The 14,049-nt window shown below is 49.4% G+C and overlaps 1 protein-coding gene across 3 annotated transcripts in view; it reads right to left on the reverse strand.

Moving 5' to 3' along the window:
- Positions 1-14,049, reverse strand: part of PITPNM2 (phosphatidylinositol transfer protein membrane associated 2) — a 125,643-nt gene that overhangs the window by 7,818 nt on the left and 103,776 nt on the right. The window contains exons 17-21 of one of the 3 annotated variants that reach the window (XM_030958865.1): positions 12,302-12,451; positions 7,370-7,534; positions 3,569-3,717; positions 853-969; positions 86-202 (exon numbers count right to left, since the gene is read on the reverse strand). In XM_030958865.1, the coding sequence (XP_030814725.1) occupies positions 86-202; positions 853-969; positions 3,569-3,717; positions 7,370-7,534; positions 12,302-12,451 (698 nt within the window). The remainder of the gene's footprint in view (positions 1-85; positions 203-852; positions 970-3,568; positions 3,718-7,369; positions 7,535-12,301; positions 12,452-14,049) is intronic. The other 2 variants (XM_030958866.1, XM_030958868.1) reach the window with 2 other exon arrangements.

Here is a 14,049-nt window from a genome sequence, read left to right on the forward strand (position 1 = left end):
GCAGGGACCAAGGGAGCACTGACCGGTGCTAACTCTGTCCCACAATTGTCACCACATGGTGACAACCCCCCAGCACACACGGTACCTTCTCTCCTGTGAGGGTGACCATGTCTAATGGACCATACATGAACCTCCCAGTCAAGGTCTGGGGCCCATCCTCGTTAGCAATGGTGTCGTTGATCCTGTGGTTGGCTGTGACGTTCTGCACAAGACAAGAGGGGAGGAGGAAAAAAAAAAATAAACAGTTTGCAGCAATGGATAACCTCACAGGGAAATGCCAAATATAACTGGACAAATTGGAGCATGGGTTTCTCTGTGCCATTCCCGCCCTCCATTCCACCCTCAGCTCTGGGAAAGAATTTGACCTGTGGCAGAGGTGAAGCTCTGTGCCCTGAACTGATGGCTGGATTGGAGTGCTGAAGAGCCAATTTCCATGGCAGGTTGTACGTGCAATTCTGATACTCTCTATTAACTCTCACACTTTGGAATTAAGAGGAAATACACACAGCTGCCAGAGAAATCTGCTGATATTGTTTCAGTTCTAGCACAGAATTGCCCTCTCAGAAACTGGAGACTTTACTGGGAGCAAAGGTCATTAACTGAGCTGAGAACTGGTATTATTGGACTTTGAAAGATGTTCCATTCTCACTTGTTCCCTGACCCACAGCCAATACTTCCCGTGTTTTACAGACTCGAGGCTGAGAGGAGACCTTGCTGACACACATCTTTAGGGTTGCTCTTTTACAGGCACCCAGGTAGGATATAACCATTAAAACAGCCCAGCAATGCAACACAACCCCCTGTCTGTGCCACACCCTCAGAACAGTTTGTGCAGCCCCAAACCCCCCTTACCCGGAGCTTCACGTTCGTCCTCTTGCGCAGCCACTTCTCCCGGGGCTTGGAGGGGGTGAAGACAGACACCTCCTTCCCATCCAGCTCCAAAACACTCGAGTTCTCGTGTCTCATCACCTGCAGGAGGACAAATCCCCCCAGGCATCAGCCCTCTCCTCCTGCCTGGCTGTTCTGCATCTCCTGGGCCTGCAGTGAGGAAGGGCAGTGCCTGGAGAGAGGCCCCTGAGTTTGTCACCTTGCAGGGTTGAAGGACAAATGGCCTTTTCTGCACTGGCAAAGCCTGTGGCCAGTGCTGACTTATTCCTGCCTGGGATGCAGGTTTTTTGGATTGTCAGGAGGTACAAAACTGCCTCAAACACAGCTCTGCACTGAGATACCTGCCCTTCCTCCAGGGATTCCCTGGTCCCTTCCCACGGCCTGCAAGGGAACACAAACCTTCCCCATTCCACAACAGACCCAGCAGCAGCTGCTCTGACTGGCCCCATGCTGGCAGATGCTGTTCCTTCAGCTCATTTCCAATTCCTACTGAAATTCCCAACTCTTGTCCCGTGGCTTTTGCTCCTCTCACTGATCTGACCCCTGTGGAGGCACACAGGGGTCTGCCTTGGCTGCACGTGAGGCAGAGCCCAGGCTGTCTGTCTGTCCTGGCTGACAGAACTCCAGGACTTTGTGCTGGTGGGATGTCACTGCCAAGCAGCCAATTCCTGGAGCCTGTCACCAGGGCATGGATGGGGATGGGAGGCAGGAACACAGAGAAAGGAGGGTTAACTCCTACCTAGGTTGTTCTTACTTCTAGAATGGAAAAGGAGGAATAACACCCAAAGGCTGGGGGACACCTCAAAGACTCACAGCACTGCAGAATTGGGAGATAACCTTGCACACAGAACTCCAAAACTGCCAGTAGTCCTTGGTGACCAAAAATTAAGAGGCCTCCTAAATGTGGGCTCTTTTACAAGGTCCTGAACATGTTCTGAAAGGTCAGCAGCTCTCCAGCTGAGCTTGGCTGACACAGGCCAGCCCTCTTTGCAGAGCTGAAGCTGGTTTTCATCCAGGGAAACGGAAAAAGGACCCCAGGGAGGATGAGCTTGCTGGGGCGGGAGCTCATGGAAATCCAATGTAAACAAAATAACAAATTTTACTGAAAATTATTTAAATCAGGAATGTATTTTGAATTCTATCTGGGCTTGTTTTAACAAGATTTAATCTTTGGAGACTAAAACCATTCAACAGCTTCTTTTTACATTTTGTCCAGAGGTAACTTTCAAAGGCCATTAGAAACAAGTCCTTATTAGGGGAAGCAGTTGTGTGGTGCTGGTGAAGGACAGCAGGAAGACAAAAGATGAGAAAATCCCTGGTCTCAGAGCAAAGAGGAGTGAAGAGAGACAGGCACTGGGCAAGGGGGTGCCAGACCACCCAGGCAGCCACCAGCAGGTTTAGAATGGATGGAGAGGTTCCTCCAGGTACTCAAGCCACAAGGTTTGAAACACCCCACAATGCTACAGACCCATGTTTGGGCTGAAACCTGAATAATTCGCTATTTCCCAAGTGGAAGATTTTGTGTATGAGACTGTCATGACTGTTCCCCCTCGTGCACAATGAAAGTTCTCCTTTCCTGCCCTGTCAGGCTGGGCTGGGTGTGGGACCATCCAGCCAGGAGAGAGCCTGGACACAGCCTGGGAAGAGAAGGGTCTCAAGGATTATCAGCACTGCTCAGCTGCCACCAGCACTGACACTGCTGCTGTTTATGGCTCTCACACTATTTGGAAGATAACACTGAAAGAAAGTTTGCCAACAGAATCATAAATAACTGAGAGCTGCAGCAGAGGAGGCTGGAGGAGAACAGGGAGGATTTAACAGCTGAGCTAATGCAAAGCAAACCTTGTGCCAAAGTGGGCAACACAAACCACAGAGTTGCTTTGAGTTTTGTTGTTTTCCAGCTCCATGCTCTAAGTGTCATCCCCTGGGGAGTTCATATTTTTTAAGGCAAATAACTCCCCCTCATCCCCAAGGAACTGAAGGGAAAATATTTCTTTTAGGGAAAAAACACATTTTAGACAGTAAATTTGAATTTTAGGCCAAATATAGGTTGATAAAATCTGAGGTGTCAGACTCCAGACACCAGCAATCCCCATTCTCCTGGCCCTAGAGCTGCTTTGTGCTGCAGGAATGAGAAACAAATCCCAATGAGTTCCTAGAGGAGAAAACAATAACTCAGAAAGGTAAAATGGAGAACTGCATTCTGCCTATCAATTTATGTTGAATTCATATAAAACTTCCCCTTTAGTTTTGTTGTATATGGTGCTGGTTTTATTTGTCCTTTGAGAAGTTTCAGTTTCAGACTTGAGATCTGACCTGGCACAGAGATCACTTCAAGAAACAAGTGCCACTGACCTTTGCCACTATGGATGTGATAGGAAACTGCCCTGGGCTCTCTCCATGGATCCCCAGTGAGCCCATCTGAAACCTGCTCTGATGATAAGAGCCCAAAAACCAAAGAGCCCCAAACCAAGCAGGTGTGACAGCACATCCATGGAGTCTGTATGTGTGCAGCTCCACCAACACCACAGGTAAGGAAAACAAAGAAGGGAAGAAAATGGATCTGCAGGGGCAAAGGGAATTTTTTCACCTCTATGCATCAACATGGAAGGTGCACTGGAAAAACAGAGCCCTAAGCATTTTTCAGCCCAAGGGAGATGAGGGAGAGGGATGACTGTACCTGTCTGAGCAGGAAGGAGACAACGTCCGTGGACTCCCAGTAGCTGGCGTGGAAGAGGTGAGGCAGAGCCACGGTCGGGAACGCCGTCAGGGCGTCGGGGCAGTACAGGGCGTAGTCGATCCGCTTGGTTCCCCACCACTTGGCAGCAACTACAGAAGCAAAACACTCCTTCAGACAAAGGGGGCTCACAGAAGGCATCTCAGGGCTCTGGCTCCTCGCTCCAGGTGTGCCAGGAGGCTGCTCCCTGGCTGGTCCTGCTGCTCTGGGGAACAACTGAGCCCAGGCTCGGGGTTTGCTCACACCCAGGGAGGAACACACGGCCACCAGCATGAGCTCTCCCTTGTTCAAGCAAAGAGGAAGGCACTGGAGGGCAGGTTAATTGGCTGTTAGTCCAGGCCCCAGGGAAGGGGCTCAAGGCTCCTGTGCAATGAGCCAAAACATAAAGACAGCAACAAATCTCCCTGGAGCTGTGGGAGGAAGGAAGGGTGGGTGGGTGTGCTCTGCCCCTCTCCAGCCCTGCTTCCAACTCCTTTAGCTTTCACCAGGGAATTGCATCCAGGTATTGGCCACACTAAAGAGGACTGGGAATCCACAGCATGCTAAAAGGCACCACAAGGCAGGAAATATGGCACATGATGATGGGACTGAGAGTCCCCAACAAATCCTTATTGCCCTCCTGGGCAACCGAGATGCACAGCCCAGCCTTGCCAGGGGCACAGCCTCTGTGGTGGACAAGACAAGTACCTGGCAGTATTGGGACTTCATTGCATGGGGGACTGAAAAATACACTGGGATTTAGTGGGGGACAGGGATACACACAAAACAGACAAGTTTCTCCCTCAGGGAGCCCAACAACTCACAGGCAGGTGTCTGAGAGCCACCCTGGGACACCCCCACACCTCAACTGCCCTGAGCTCTGCCCACACACACATCCTGCCCCAATCCCTGGAAATCAGGTCTCAGTCCAAAGCCTCAGACCCCAAAGCCATGGGCTGCTTTCCCAGCACCAAAGAGTCCTCAATGCCTGTGCACTCCAGCCCAGAGAAGCAGCCAAGGAAACAAAAGATGGAGATCAAGAGAGCAGCAGAAGAATTTTGTTTGTGTTTGCATGCAGGATGCAAGCTGGGGCTTTGACAAGGGCTTCCTCAGGCTTGGTTTGTCTCTGTGACAATGTTCCCTTTTTAAGGACTTCCAGGAAAGCTGCCAGGTTTAAGGTACAATCCAACACACCCTTCTGCAAAGGGAAATCTGGCTGGTGATGAGCACAGATGCTGAACTGAAAAGATGGATCCACCAGCTCCTTCCAGAGACCTGCACAGAGCTCCCACCACAGCAAATGCAGAGGGATGTGGACTCAGCACATCCCCTGGCCCAGCCCTGGCTGTGCCAGTGCCAGGCCACCCTCACCCTGACAGTCCCCGCTTTTCTGAAGAGCCATGGGAAGGAGGAGCAAGGTTTGACAGATCAATGTGGCTTTTCCAGAGCTCACAGGCACCTCCTCGCAGCCACTCCTGATTCCCTGCCTTCCAAATCGACAGCTCCTGGTCATGTCCCAACTTTCATTTCTCATGCAAGTCCCCAGCTTGGGTAATTTCAGATTCTGTACAGGAAGCAGACAGGATTGACTCTTCCATGCTCAGAAGACAGCGGTGGAGGCAGAAGCGTTGTCCCCTCAGCTCTGCCCAGAAGAATTCCTGCTCCTGCCAGGTTGTTAGCTGTGTTATGATGGATCTTCAGGGCAAAGTGACAGAAATGCTTGTTAAGATGCAATCAGAAACTGCAAGTGCCTCAGTGTGAAGCGCAGAGATTTGTGGTGAAGTTCTGTGACTACCAAATGAGAGAGGAGGCTGGCAGGAGTGGAGCTCTCCAGAATACCTGTCTTGATGTCCAGCTCTGGTATCCGAAGAGCGCAGCCTGCAGCCCGGCTCCGTGGCCCTTGGAGCTTCCTTCCCTTGGCAGGGACTGTGTGTTTGTGCTGCCTACACCTCCTGAACGAGCTTTGGGTAGGGGATTTGTGAGGGAGGGCAAGGTGGGACAGAAGGCTAAACCCCCTACAATGATTAAGGTGTTGTTTGGTTTCTAAAAGGAAAAATAAAATATAAAAAAAGCAGAAATCACTCATTATTACGGCACACACTGATTTCATCCTCCACAAACTCACGGTACCACGGGAGCTGCACCCCTAGGGAGGCTCCTGGGAGGGAGCTGTGGCTTTGCAGTGCCCCTCCAACCTTCCTCCAGCTCTCCCTGGGGATAAGCACAGATCACATCCAGCCCTCAGCGCCACCACGTTCCCACCACACCAACCAGGCTGAGAGCAGGAGCAGCAAAGGCAGAGCCGGAGCTCGGGGCACACCCAGAGCTGAGGGAAGACTCTTCCTCCCTGACCTCAGGAACAGGCTTTGATGGCTGCGTGGAGGAATAAATTACACAAAGCAGAGGCTGCACAAGGGGGGACAGCATGGGGAAAGCAGAGGTGAGTGTTGTGTGACCCAACCCTGCTGCAGCACGGGACAAGATCTCTCGGTGGGACACGCCGGCCTCGGGGCATCGCCCTGGCACAAACACCTCCCCAAGAACCACCTGTGTGCCAGCCCAGCAGCTCCCTGTGGGTGAGAAAGCAGCACAAAACAAACACCTTCTCCCCCAAGAGCGGCTTCCCAAGCAGATTCCTGTTTAACAGTGCTTGGCAGGATGTCAGGACAAGTAAAGGATGTGCGTGGGGAGTGCGGTGTCGGCTCCTGGACACACTTTGAGCAGGAAAACCTCGTTTGTCAGAGAAGGTATTGTAGTTCTGCTGCTGAGTGTTGCCTCAAACAGGGCAGGAGGTTACAGCAGCCCCTGAGCAGCACCCACAGACCTTCAACAACTCATACCTGCCTCCAGGAGCATAATTAACCTTACAATTAATGATGGAGTGAGTAATTCACAACTCGTGCCAGGAATGTATCTCTAAATTTTTGAGACCTTCTGGGAATAGAGTTTGGGCTGAAAATTTCCTCATATGCATGGGTTTTAGTTTTTGTTTTGGCTTTTTTGTTGGTTTTTGGGGTTTTTTTTGAGTTTTCAGCCTTTTTTGGTCTGAGTTACCAGAGGTCCATGAGGACACAGTGTTCATCTCATACCTGAGCTGAAACAAAGAAGAGGCTGAGCCATTAATAAAGTCTGTTCTTCTCCACTGTATTAGTTAGGAAGTTATACAGGTCTTGGGAAAAATAATGAATAAAAAATCCCTTTTACTTCTCATTCAGCTCTGGGAAATGGGTCATAAGTGACTGGGAGCTGCCCTGCGGGCTGCAGAAGAGCTGAATTTCTAATGCAAAGTAATAAATGTTCTGTTCTGAACCAACCTGTCCTTGCCTTTCAGCATTACAGAGGGATTTACTCATCCCTGCTTTTGTGGGCCACATTTGAGGGATCTGCACTGAGCCACATCCTGCATTACCCATCTGGTCTCAAGTGCTGATCCTGAGCAGCTCTGCACGACTTACCATGGCAGCACAGGCACATCCCCCTGGAGTAACCCTCACCACACACAGCCCAGAGTCACAGTTATCACAGTTATCACCTTTGCTTTAACAGTTCATCACCAGCAAGGTCCAACACGCACAACGCAGCCGTGGCCATCAAGCACAGCCCCTGCTCCTGCAGGGGATGTGGTGACACAGGGCACTGAGTGTGGCAGAACCAGAATAACTCCAAGCTTTTGGTCATGGCTGGGAAGCACCCCCCGGACAGACGGACGGACAGAAGCTGCTCAGCCCGGAGCAGAGCAGAGCCTCGGAGGGGTGCAACACTTACTGTTGGCTATGTTGGAAGCAGTGTAACTGTCTGCCATTCCTGAGACCTGGCTGGCAATGCTGATCTCACTGGCTCTCCGGAAGCCCCTGAACTGAGGGGCTGAAATGGGGGTGGACAGGGACGCGTTTTCCACGAAGACGGCACCATGAGACTGAACAACATCTGCTACAAAGTTGAAACAGGGAAATCAAAATATTAGACCAACAGACAGAGGCTGGGCAAGATGAACTCGGGGGGGAGGAAGGAGGCAAACAAAGCTGGTGGGTGCAAAAACCTCTCAGAGCTGATTGGAATGAAACAGAAACACCCCACATTTCATTGGAGCTCTGGTTAGAAAAGAAAGCAAATAGCACAGCAGGCAGAGATGTGGCTGGAGGAGCAGTCTTTGATTGAGAGAAGCAAAGTAAGTAGCTCAAAAACCAGATCCAAAGAAAAACCCAGGCAGAGTTATTGAAGCAGCAATAACAAGCATGTGTCATACATACAGATGTGAATATACACAATTTTATACATTCACATCGAGACAAGGTAATCAAGGTAAGAAAAACAACAAAAAACAACAACCTTACAAAGAGGTATTTGTTTTCTTGAGATATTTAAATTTAAATTAATGTCTCCATGATAGAAGCATTATTAAAAAGCAAAAATCAAGAAAACATCTTCATGCCTGGCAGGGACTAAATGTGGACTTGTATTTTACTGCTGAAGGACACAGCCAACACTCATTAATCTGGAGAAAGGGCTCCTGAAGGGAGTCTGGTGCTGAGCACTTGTGTCTCCCATCAGAGTCAGCAGGTCAGGGAGTACTCAGGCTCTCTGAAAACAGAGCTTTTTTGGTACAACACGCAGGTCTGGATTTTTAAATCCCAACCTGAGGTTTACCAAGTTAGGGCAAACCCCTCAGTACGTAAATACAGAAAGGAGGGTTTAAAATCATGCTCACATGGACCTCACATATGGATGGGAGGGAAAAGGACCTCAAACACTCAGGAGTGGCAAAACAAAGATGCTGAAAGCCAGGTTAAAATCTCTGCATTTCAGTTTTGTCTCTGAACAGTGCTAAGAGCACCCACCCCTCTGGGGATGCTGTGAGGGCCAATGAAGTGGGCCATCCCCAGCTCCTGCAGGGCAGAGGTTTGTAATGCCAACACCAGGCGCTCACAGCAGGCAGCACCAGCGTGGCACTGACATGCAAAGCAAAGCAATTCATTATGGGTTTAAGGTTGCCCATCTCTGCTGCACTTGAGGAGCAGCACCTGAATTTATTCTGTATCAGGCAGGAGGTATCACAAGGAGTGTGAGCACATTACTCCCACACATCAACACCCTCCACCTATTGCAGCCTGTTCAGTTACCCCTGGGTTTAATCCCGGCACACGGCTGACACGGGGCATTGTTTTACCAATTGGTTTATTTTAATATCAATCTTTTTTTGCTTGGGGCTACTGATTTTCTCCCTCCAATCCCTCAGTTCGCAGCAGCAGCAGCGTCTGTGCCCACACAAATCCTGCTGCAGCCCAGGGAGAGGCAATGTATGAAGCAGAAAATGTGTGGCTAAGTGTCAGTGAAAGAGTTCTGTTCTCTGCAGGGAAAATCAGGCCACAAGCTGCTCTGTGTAAAAGCTTTGTGGACTGTGAGATCTGAGCCTTAGCAGGAGCCTGACCTGATGATGAGCTGCACACACAGCCCATGTTGTGCCTGAAAGGCCCTCAGCAGCATCACTTTCTCAGCACTTTCCCCCTCTTCCCACCTTGCCTTGAGCTGCTGCCTGCCAAGGCTGTGACCAGGACCCACAGCTGGTCCCACCAGGCCAGGGCTGCTTTCTGACTGCACAAAACACCAGCATGAGCAAGAAGAGGCAATCCAAGTGGAAAACAGGAGCTGTACTGAACCCCACAAAGGTCTCAAGGGTAAAGGGTCTCATTCCCTTTGTTGGGGGACCTGGAACAACCCTCTCTGATCACCCCTCCCTCTCCATTCTCTTGCTATGAGATGCTCCTGTGCTCCTGCTCCTATGTCACCAAACGGGTGTCCCAACACAGGTGATGATCAGCACCTTCCCTGAACCTCCTCAGATGTGAGGAGAGCTTTGGCTTTGTCTGTGTCAGGAAAAATGCCAGATTCAGGTCTGACCACCAGGGAAACCTGAACTTCTTCCTCTGCTTTAACCTAAAGCCCCTGTGGCTTGAATTAGGAAGACAAGGTGCAGAGTGCTACAGGAGAAAAGGCAGGGCCTGCCTGGGGTTTGACTCCACTAGCCCACATTCACTTAGCTCTGCCTGAACTTCAACTCCTTTTTCAGAACCCAGAAAGTGAATTAAGGAAGAAACAGTGAAATTCTGGGCCTGCTCTTTTTTAGCCAATCTTGTTTTCCTGGGCTGACCAGGGCTTTTGGAACATAATGAGTTTGCAGCGAAAGCATCCAACCTCAGCAGCCCTGCCAGTCCCACCCTGGTGTCACCAGAGGAACAATCCCCACTCCTGTTAAAGCCTGAGGTGTTTCAGCATTGCTGAACAGTTCAGTTGGTGGCAGGAGTCTGCCCTGCAGGGGACAAGGTGCCACTGGACAGCAGCACTCCCCTGCTCCTGCCCACTCAGGTGCTCTTGTGCTTCTCCCTTTCCCCAAGCCACACAGCCTCTGTCCCTGAGAAAGGGCAGTTTCTGAGAAAAACGAAGGCCAGGAAAAAGCAGGGTGGGAAATGTGGAGAAAAACCTGTTTTATGCATTACAACCCACTCAGAAAAGCTTCCTCCACACCAAAGCTGCAGTGACAGCAACTTCCAAAGAAAATCCTGAGACCTGACTTGCAGAAAAACCCACAAAGCTAACAACCTATTTCCTGAATTTGTGTATTCTCTGCATCATGTCTCTTGAGCAGCAATTCTGAAGCCAAGGGGGCTTTCTTGGGGATTGTGGTGACCAGGGTGGGGTGTCACAGACGCTGCCATGCTGGCACAGACAGACCCAGCACCTGCAGCCAGGTGTCCCTAACAGGAGCCACGGAAGCCTCCTGCACCCCAGAGGTGCAGCCCCAGCCACAGCTCAGGTCCTGACAGCCACGGGGAGCTCTCCAGGCAAGCTCAGAGTGAAGCCAGAAGGTCCAGCAGCAGCAAGACCCTTATCAAGGTGAGCTGTTCCTCTGTCACTCAGTGGGGACAGAGGTGCCCTTGTTCACTGCACTCTGTCCTGTGACTCAGGGCTGACTCAGGACCACTGGACCAGAGTGAGGAAGAGGAGCCTGAGCACCCTCCCAGCAAAGCACGTGCTGCTGCTGGAGCCACATGGCACAGCCCATGCCACGGCCCAAGGTTTAACTGCACTTCCAGGGGAGTGGACATGGGAAGCCAAATCACTTTTTTTGGTTTTGGTGCTATGCTCTTTCACTTTTGGCCTCATTTATCAATGTTCTTATAAGGGAACAGTCCTGAGCCATCCTCTCAGGTAAGTCCTTGGGGTATCTGAAAGACAGATTTTGGTATGTGCTATTTGGAGACTGAGCTATTGCACCAAAGAGGGAAATACTGAAAGCCATCCAAAATTATGCACAGGTCAATAAAACCAAAAAGATTAAAAACCACAGAAAAGCCAGGCAGCTGCTCAGCACAGGCCAGGTCCTGCTCACACTGGAGGTCAGTGCTGGGCACCCTGCCGTCACTGCCCTGAGATCAAGGGCAACAGATTTCTGCTGTCCAAAAGTTTTGGTGATTTTGGAAATCTCCTGCAGTCCAGTGGCTGAACTGGGATTCAGCACTTGCTACACTCACATCAAGAACTGCTTGGTCACATTGGGCTCTTGACCCACAATGCAAAAAGCAGAAAATCATAGAATCCTGTAATGGTTTGGGTTGGAAGGGACCTTAAAGATCATTTAATTGGGCACAGGGAAGGGATGTTTCTACAAGCTCAGTCCTGACCACAGGCAGTATCAGCTCACAGGGAAATGGGATTTCACCAGGCACCTCCAAAGTGGTTAATTAATAGTACCAGATCTGTGGAAACCCTCTGCTTTTTCAGATCCTTTCCTTCTGCTTTACCACAGAACCTCACAGCACAGGCAACACAACAACTGCACACCTAAAAATCCTCTCCAGCTCCAGGAGACAGAGAGGCCACTGGGAAAACTCAGTGATGTTGCCATCCTGTATGACCACATAAGAGCCCAAACTGCTCAGGGACAGTGAGGGTCAGCTTGTTAAAGACAAATAGGGCAGCAGAACCCAGCTCTCAATGCAAAACACTGAGAAAGGAACGAGAACGGGCAAGTGAGACACGCAGGGAAGAAAAAAAAACCAAAACAAAGGCAAATCTCATCAAAATTGCAGATGTAGCACCAGCCACAATCAGAATAAATGAGGCCATGCAGCATTGATGATGGAAAATAAGGCAAAACAAACGCTTCAAACTTTGCTTTTAAGGCGGGAGACAAGAAATGAATTTCAATAACCAACATGCAGAGCCACCCCGGGGTCTGAAAGCCTCAGTGCTGTGCTCAGCAGAGCCACGAGTGCCCAAACAGGAAATACCCAAAGGGACAAAATCTGGTGTGGCATGGACATCAAGTGGAGCTCTGGGCATGGTGGCTGCTGGGGAGCTGCAGGACAGCCTTTCCCAAGGGATGCTGCCCCACCTGAGCAGGGCCAGCAGGGGCTGTCTCTGCCAAAGGCTCTTTCCAGCAGCACAGAGCAAACCAGTCCGTGCAAGGCAGCAGCTCCCCTCCAGCATCAACACCAGAATGGCACAGAATTTATAACCCCAAGCCCTTTTCCCACAGTGGCTCCCCCAGAGCCAGGTGTGATCCCCAGTGGTGATTTTGTGTGGCACAGCCTGAGACACAGCACGAAGGTTTCAACTCCAGGAGGCAACAGTGTGATCTCCAAAAAAGGACCCCAAGAACCCAACACCACAGACAATACAAAAGTGTCGATTACACACACTCAGCACAACCAGCACTTTTATTGGAAACATCTTGCCAATTCAGTACAGGAACAGGGATACTTGTTTCCATGAAGCTGTCCTGGTGCTGGAGAGCACCCAGAGGGCTACTTTCCATGAGGAGGATGGGATTGTTCTGGATTGTCTCAACTAGAAGCAGATGGGGAAAAAAAAAACATAACAGAAGGACAAAGAACAACAGACATGCGGCCACAAAGTGTTAAACATACAAACAGTTACACCCCAGCACTTAATTATGAGTCTTCAATGAACAGACAACCTTCAAATAGAGTAAAAGAAACAAAATGGGTGATTTCCAAACAGACCAACATCAGAGATTAACTGGGAGCAGAGGAGAACACAACGATGGCATTTCAACAACAAAAGGGAGGCATCTTCACCCCCTTCTAAGCCAAATCCATAAATACACAGCAGATCCAGAGAAACATCTTTTACTACGAGTGGAAAAAAAATATGCTGTAAGGGAAGAATCAGACTCACAGCCTACACAGTGCAAAGCACAGGAGTAAGCAGGGATGTGAGTTTGATTTTACTCTGCAAGTTCGTTGAAATGAAACAGGGACCAGCATTTAGTACAGATGGGAAAATGGGGGAAGAAAGCCTGAGAGGCTTTCTGAATTGTGGGCTCCCAAAAAAGCGACCTGCATGAGGAGATGTGCACGAGCAGCGTTACACAAGGCTTTGTACAAAACCAATTATAACTGAGCACCTGAATTTTACGTGATCTGCAAAACATACAGCTTAATTATAGCAGCAATTAACTTTTCTGGAGTGCCCTCCAGTGAACACCAACTTCAGGAGCAGCTTGGTGAATCATGGTTAGTCCTTCTGGGCAATGTGTCCATCACAACACAGACTCTAGTGGAAAGGAATGGCCTGTTACTTTCTGATAAGCAAATGAAGAGGCTTTGTCTTAACAGGAAAAAGAGAATTTAAAGTTGTTTTTTGTCAGTTTTATTCATGAAGGCAGAGCAGTATCTCTTAAAATAACAAGGCTCAGACCTGGAGGTTTTGCCATCACTCTGCCCTTCTCATAGGAGAGCTAATTGCTGTTTAACTTCACTGCATAGCAAGTGTCTCTCCAAACACAGCCAGCTCAAAGGTCCAGGGAGGCTCTAATATTCCTGCTGCTGTCCACAATGATAACCAGAACACAGTTTTAGTGTCAATGGGGCCTCTACCTCTGCGTTCAGTGACAACAGGGGCTCTGGAATGTATTTAAGAGAAAGAAGGTAAGATGTTTAGCTGCATTTTTTTTTGTAATAAGCCCCTTGCAGCTGATACCTAGAATACACCCAAAAAGAAAATTGCTCTTCAAGTTGCTATAGATTCCCCGAGCTGTTGTAACTGGCCTGGGTACAAATGCAGTTGTGGGTGGATCCATTTTTAAAAAGTGTTGCAGCAAGATCTTGGCTAAATTTGATAAGTGAGTGGGGCCTGCAGAAAGCATTTTATTCACTTCATTAAACATGGAGTTTAGTTTGTGCCCATCTAAAAAATCAGGCCCCTAGATTGAGCAATTACAGTATTTGAAGACACTGAACATATAGAAGGCCACTTCTTTGGACTTTCAACTTTGAAATTATGCAGAGGATCACTAGAATTATTCAGCTCTAGTTATACAGTCCTCTCCATTTAGTCCTGCATGATTCAAATATTAGACAAAGGGGGATGCAAACAAGTAAATCATCTCATCATCTCACTGTAGACTCTGCTCCCTCCAAGTC

This window comes from Camarhynchus parvulus, chromosome 15, assembly GCF_901933205.1.
Source record: "Camarhynchus parvulus chromosome 15, STF_HiC, whole genome shotgun sequence".
Classification (NCBI taxonomy): Eukaryota; Metazoa; Chordata; class Aves; order Passeriformes; family Thraupidae; genus Camarhynchus; species Camarhynchus parvulus.